Source organism: Morone saxatilis, unplaced genomic scaffold, assembly GCF_004916995.1.
Source record: "Morone saxatilis isolate NCDOM2014 unplaced genomic scaffold, NCSU_SB_2.0 Contig23, whole genome shotgun sequence".
Lineage (NCBI taxonomy): Eukaryota > Metazoa > Chordata > Actinopteri > Moronidae > Morone > Morone saxatilis.
Window position 1 is genome coordinate 12,379,348 of NW_023339796.1, and position 6,538 is coordinate 12,385,885.

At 37.9% G+C, this 6,538-nt stretch overlaps 1 protein-coding gene across 6 annotated transcripts in view; it reads left to right on the top strand.

Annotated features, from left to right (window-relative positions):
• The window catches only part of kif1ab (kinesin family member 1Ab), a 24,760-nt gene extending 19,971 nt beyond the window's left edge, over positions 1-4,789 (top strand). For all 6 annotated transcript variants that reach the window (XM_035670815.1, XM_035670814.1, XM_035670818.1 and 3 more), the window contains 4 exons: positions 390-509; positions 702-894; positions 988-1,106; positions 1,661-4,789. In XM_035670815.1, the coding sequence (XP_035526708.1) occupies positions 390-509; positions 702-894; positions 988-1,106; positions 1,661-1,718 (490 nt within the window). In that variant the 3' untranslated portion in view covers positions 1,719-4,789. The remainder of the gene's footprint in view (positions 1-389; positions 510-701; positions 895-987; positions 1,107-1,660) is intronic.
• The last annotated feature ends 1,749 nt before the right edge of the window (positions 4,790-6,538 follow it).

The following is a 6,538-nucleotide window of genomic DNA, read 5'->3' on the forward strand; positions in this document are numbered from 1 at the left end:
AGTTCCTTGTTGCTGCTTTAAGAAAAACTATAGAAGTATGATCAGCAAAATGTACTTGAAGTACTTATTGTGCAGAATAGCTCCTTTGAGAGAGTTTTTTTATTGTGTATAACATACTATTAGATTATTATTGCTGAATTTTAATATCATATTTTAAAGGTTAGTTATGTTTTGTATGGTAAATCTGCAAAGTAAGTAGAAACTACAGGATTCAAATGAATGTAGTAGAAGTAGTAGCATAAAATAAAAATACTTGATTAAAGACAATGAAAATGAGAATTTAACATTTGTTTTTTGTGATGAATTAAAAAAAAAGAGTTAGTCAGATGAACAGGCCAAGACACGGTGCCTTTTTGTCACATTATGAACACGTTGTTTATGTTGTGTAGACACACTGAACCCAGTTCAGGAGCTTCCACACCGGATCTGGACCCGTACAGCCCAGTCGACAGAAAGAAAGCTCTCAGAGGATGCACCTTTGTTCCTGACATACAGGAGATTCGAGTCAGGTCAGACCACAGACACACACACACACACGCATACACACACACACACTTGATCCTGAGTCACTGTGGATAAAATCAACATTATATTTGTAAACTGCAAATTCATCTGTTCTCATTTGGGGAACAAGCGTCATTTACCAAAGGTTGTGGTCAAGTTTTATCACTTAACATTAGTATTTCTTTCTTTGTATGCAGCCCCATTGTGTCAAAGAAAGGCTACCTGCACTTCCTGGAGCCCCACACCAGCGGCTGGGTGAAGCGTTACGTGGTGGTGCGTCGGCCCTACGTCTACCTGTACCGCAGCGAGAGGGACAGCGTGGAGAGAGCTGTCATCAATCTGTCGTCAGCAAAGGTGGAATACAGCGAAGACAAACAGACCTTACTGCGGGTACGACCAAGCTTCACTTCAATAGTAAAACCGATAAATAAATAGTAACCCACTGAACCTGAATGAACTTATTTCTTTATTTCATGTCTCCAGACTCCCAACACGTTTGCTGTGTGCACTGAGCATCGTGGGATACTGCTGCAGGCCACCAATGACAAAGAGATGCACGACTGGCTGTACGCTTTTAACCCTCTGTTAGCCGGCACCATCAGGTGAGTGATGGAGAAACTGTAGAGGGAAAATCAGAACACAGACAACTGTTAAAAACAGCTATTAGCAGCACAGATTAACCCATTTATCTAACTAACTATTTCACAATATAACTAGATAGAAACAGAGAAAATAACAGAATAATTAGAAAGGTTCCTGGACAGGAATATGTAATTTGGTACTTACTACTGGGAAAATGGAGATAAACAGGTCAAAAAGGAAGTGGTTATCCCTCAGAGTAAAATATATGTAGTAAATATGTAGAATATTAATATATCTTTAATGAATCTCAGTTATCTTCCTCATTAAGATTATTTTAAGGAAAGTTAACAACTTCTTATTAACTCAACACTATGAAATAAACTAAAATAACTGTCTCAGAACATTTTGTAATTTACTATAATTATTGCCAAATTATTTAGTTTTTTTCTAGAAACTTTCTGGGAAATTATTAAGACATTTCAGGACTCACACAATAAAGCACAACCACAACTGCTCTTCAAATAGTTCCTATTTCTTCCTCTAACTCCCCGTTTCTTTGATCTCCTCTCTTCAGGTCAAAGCTCTCCCGGAGAAAGTCGATCCAGTCGGCCCCGCCTGCTCAGAGGATGTGAGAGGTGAACCGGCCTGGTGGAAAACAACAAACAAACAAACAAAACAATACAATCTAAAAGCTCCACTCGTCATCTTCCTCTAATGAACATAGACCATATGAACAAACACATACAACCATTTAAATAACCTTGTATATGACGACCGTCCCAGTCCCAAACATCACTCGATCGCTCATCCCAAGAAAACCTGTCCTTTCTCTGTTTTCTGCAGTCGCCACCTCAAAACCCTGCATGGTGTGCTCCCTTTAGAAGAAACATAAGGCAAACTAACCACCCAAACCTGTTAATTAACTTACCTCTGCTGGGCATTGGGACTAGTTCTGATTAGTTTTCATGTAGAACTCTGTCATCTGTAAGGCTACCAGTTTCCTGTAGAAAGTTAGTACGTGGTCAGTCCCTCCTTCATTCATAATAACTGAAAATAAGTCCCCAGTTTTAAATCAGCCATTCATGTATTTCAAAATAACGCCATCAGGTGAGGGGAAAAAAAGAAAACATCAAACTAGATGTTTCTCTGTGTAAGTGCAGGGATGATAGCTCCACAAGCACCCATCATATACTGTACATTACCTCAGTTTGGATAGGCTTGGTGCTCTACAGCATAGAGTATTTGTTTTACTGCAGAGGTTTCAGAAAGCAAACTGTCGTTTTAACATTGAAGTAGCATGAGGGATTTGTTAGGACAAAAGGGTATGTTGTTGTTCCTGTGTCGCTTTTTTTAACTGGGTCCATGAAAACTGAGTTTGTTGATTAGACAAAATACTCCTTTTATCAGGAGACTTATGTCCTTGCCTTGTTTTCAGTATGTGCTTCTTTTATTTTATTTTTTACAATAACCTTGTACGTATAAACATAAAGAATAATGTTATTTATTGTTGCTATTGTAGGTTCTCTGCACTGATATTTATCTGTGACAGGACCACTGACCAGTTTTGTTGCATGGCACTTTATTGTCTTTATTGAGTTAATGTATTGCATCATTTACTCAGTTTGTTTTAACCAAAGCATTAATTCCTTGCTTTAATTGTTTCAAACCATGGTCCACTGTGCAGTTGTGTTAGCAGACATTTACGATATTAAAGAAACTGTTTTTAATCATTTTGGCAAATACACGTATTCACTTTCTTGCCAAGAGTTAGATGAGACTATTGTCAACGGTCTCTATGGTGAATATGAAGCTACAGCAAGCAGCCGGTTAGCTTAGCTTAGCATAAATACTGGAAACAGGTAAACAGCTAGCTTGGCTCTGTCCAAATGTAACAAAATCCAGCTACCATCACCTCTACCGCTGAGTATTTATTGTATTAGAGCCAGGCTAGCTGTTTACCAGGTTTTTCCAGTCTTTATGCTATGCTAAGCTAACCGTGACTTTGGTGCAAACCAGTGTGTTATATCTTTGCAAGGTTGCAGTCTCCACACTGATGTGTTGTTGATGGGAGTTTCCCTCCCTCAGGGAACATTGGTTTTATGCATAACCTCCACATGTAACTTTTGGCAAGAAAGCGAATAAGCGTATTCCCAAAACGTTGAACTTTATCTTCTAATAACTACAACTAATCATTTATACCCAAATTGACCTAAGATGTTTTACATGATGAATACTCCAAGAGGACAACTGTACAGTATGTGGATAGTTTTATTTTAATTAAATAAGCACTTATTCTGTCTGTGATGGGCCAGCAGAGTTGCTACGTTAAAAATAAGTTTACTATTGTCTAGTAGCTAAATGGAAAGTTGTAATTGACCATGGACCTGAAATCTGTTGAAGGCAGTTGCTTTGAGTGGGCAAGAGCGTTGTCCATGCACCAGATAGTGCCTCCCTTTCTTCACCTCGTTTTCTTCTCTCCCTCCTTCATCACTGTCTTTGACATAAACACTAAAAGTTAGTTACATGTGTCCAAGATTTAGCTTTTATGTAGAGTAAAAGTAGATGCTAGGGGTCTTTTTTTATATTGATGATCTATGTCGATGTTTTGGAGAGTGAATATTATCAATGATGCTATATAGTATGTTGGTATAACCTATAACAGTATGGTACGGCGTAAATCTCATTATCATTGACTGTAAATGTTGCATTTAAAAGCAATCCCCCTCTCAGCTTTTGTACTGTAGCTGCTAGATATTTGACAGCCTGATGCTTGTGTCAGAAACCAGTACAGTATGATTAGCTTGGTGTTATTATGACTTTTATGGGATGGTTTCTAGTTGCTTTTACTTGCTATATGTTTTTTTGCACTATACCAAGATGACCCCAAATGTTGGCTGGAATTTGTATTGTACTGTATGATTTGCATTTAAAGGCATATTATCTGTATCTGTTGTCATACCCCCTTCTTTTGTAAATCTCTATCAAAGACGTGGTCAGCCAACCATTTTGTCTTTCCTGATTTATTCTCTTGTTTCTTGTCTGGTTGTAATCAGTTTTTTTGTCAAACCTGACTTACAATCAGTAAACGTATTCAGGACTCTGCACGCCACAGGCCAACCAACCTGCTGAGCAATGCAGCCTAATACTTAAAAAATATGTTCAAAATCTGACTACCACAAAGCTGGTTATTTAGATCTGTTGTTACTTGTGCCTTCTTTTATTTTTAAAATTATGTTTTTTTTTTATAAATCAATGGCATTACATTATTTATTTATGGTCATTTTTGGGTCATCTTGGTATAATCAACTGTTTTGTAAAATGCTAATAGATATATCCTATATGTTGTCTGCTGGAACAGAAGACGAATGGAAAGTTTTATTTATAAAAATTGAAAGATGGATTATGTCCTTAAAATATATTGCACTCATGCACAAAGCATCTTTATTTACTATGTTTTCGTATGATTATGTTTTAAGAATGTATGGATAAGCTTGGTTTGTGTTTAAAACATATAACAGCCCTGTCCTGACGGGAGGAGAAGATTAGATTCTGAAACTTTGCTATTTTTGCTTCAGCAATCAAACCACTAACAACACTGAACCAAATTGCATTTTTTTATTTTAAGTTTCCGACTGGCAGATGACTTGCAGTGCTTCTAACCCTAATAGTTCACAGGTATCATGTTTGAAAAAAAAAAAAAAAACACTTTGTGAGACAGTTTTAGTGCACTGGCCGATTGTTGAAAGGTAAATTAGTTGATTATTTTATATTTGGCTGCTTTTTAACTGTCATAGCTGGATCGAAAGCATGCAGGTCCTCTTATCTTCTGCTGTACTCTGTCCCTCTCTCCTGCCTTACCGCTTGCTAATGACAACAGCTTTTCCCCCTCCTGAAGTGCTGCTTGTAAAGTATTGTCATTCATGATCCTTGTAATGACTAACTGGAAACCTTCCTCTTGGCTCTGTCTTGTATATAAATGGAGATTTTCTGTGTTGGGTCTCATCACACAGATGATATTAACTCTCTCTTTCTCTGTATACCATGATGAATAAGAATAACTGGCCTGCTGCTTCGTCAAGTGTCACCCCAGAGTAAAGAGCGCTGATCAGAGATCAGTTTTGCACATTTCAGCTCAGTGTGGGTGAGGTGGTCACCGTGGACCGGGTAGATGATTCCAGGTCTGCTCTCTTGCTCTGAGCTGCTTGACAGAAGCAGACACAGGTCCCAGCCTGTGATGAAGTCTTAATCTCAGTGCTCACGTTTATCTTTTGAGTGTTCTGGAGTTTCTCATGTTTGTGGACACGTAACAAAAGTTGTCAAGAAACAAAATAAGGCGAATAAATAAATGAGTGTTGAAACTTATGCAACATCTTAGTGTGATGTGTCTTATTGTTGCCTTTATACATTACACAGCATATACAGTTGATTCACATGGAACCTCAATGTAACGGTAGATTGAGGAGTAGATGTTTGCAGCTCTGTTTTGTTCTGATGTTGTTTTACTCGTAATTGTATTGTCACAATGACTCACCTTGACACCAATAGGAAAACAGTTATAGTATAGAAATATAAGACAGGTTGGTTGGTTACATTTCTCCAGCTTAAATAAGTGTAGAATTCTATTTTCCACAGTATTAAGTTTAAACTCTTATTAAACATTTATCAAATTTGTTTGATCAGCCCAATATAAAGAAAGGGTTGACTTCCTCCGTAACAGAATTATATCAGATATTGAATTCCCCTTCAATGAAAAACCACAATTGTCCATAAGCAACTTGCAGATTAACATGCCGTCAAATAGGAATATGATGTCTTCCCGGGAAGTTTGTGTGCTGACAATACAGAAACCTCATCAGGTTTAACATATAAAGAAATAGAACAAGACAGTTTTCTTTTTTGCTTTTACAGAGCAAATGGATAAGAAAACAAAAAGCTCTCATGTCTGTTGCATAACGGTTTGTACTTGTGCACAAGGTGAACATGTGCCTGAGACTGTTCTGTGTATGTGCAGCCTTCCATTATTGATTATGCACTCACCATGTGCTCAGCCCAGCAGGGCCAGTTGGACTAATCCCCTAATAACAGACGCAGAAATACTGGGCTCCACACAAAGACCCGGGACTGAGTGAGGGGCAGTTACAGTAGACTATTGATGAACAATACATTTGGCTTAAGCTTTTTTCTATGTAATGAATGTTGAATATTTAACCATGTGTTGTGCTTCTGTGTCCATAACTCTGTCTACCTGTCATCCTGCCCCCCTCACTATGTTTGTACTGTAGGTGCACAGCTATGCAGTGGGCCAAACACACTTCCAGTAAAGTCTGAAGCACATACTATACGATAAGAATATATTGACAGTGGTCTGAAGACAGCAACTGGCCTTTGACATTTTCACTAGAAGCAACTGTGAAAAAGGTGAATGTCAAAAAACAGTTTTTCGACAACCAAT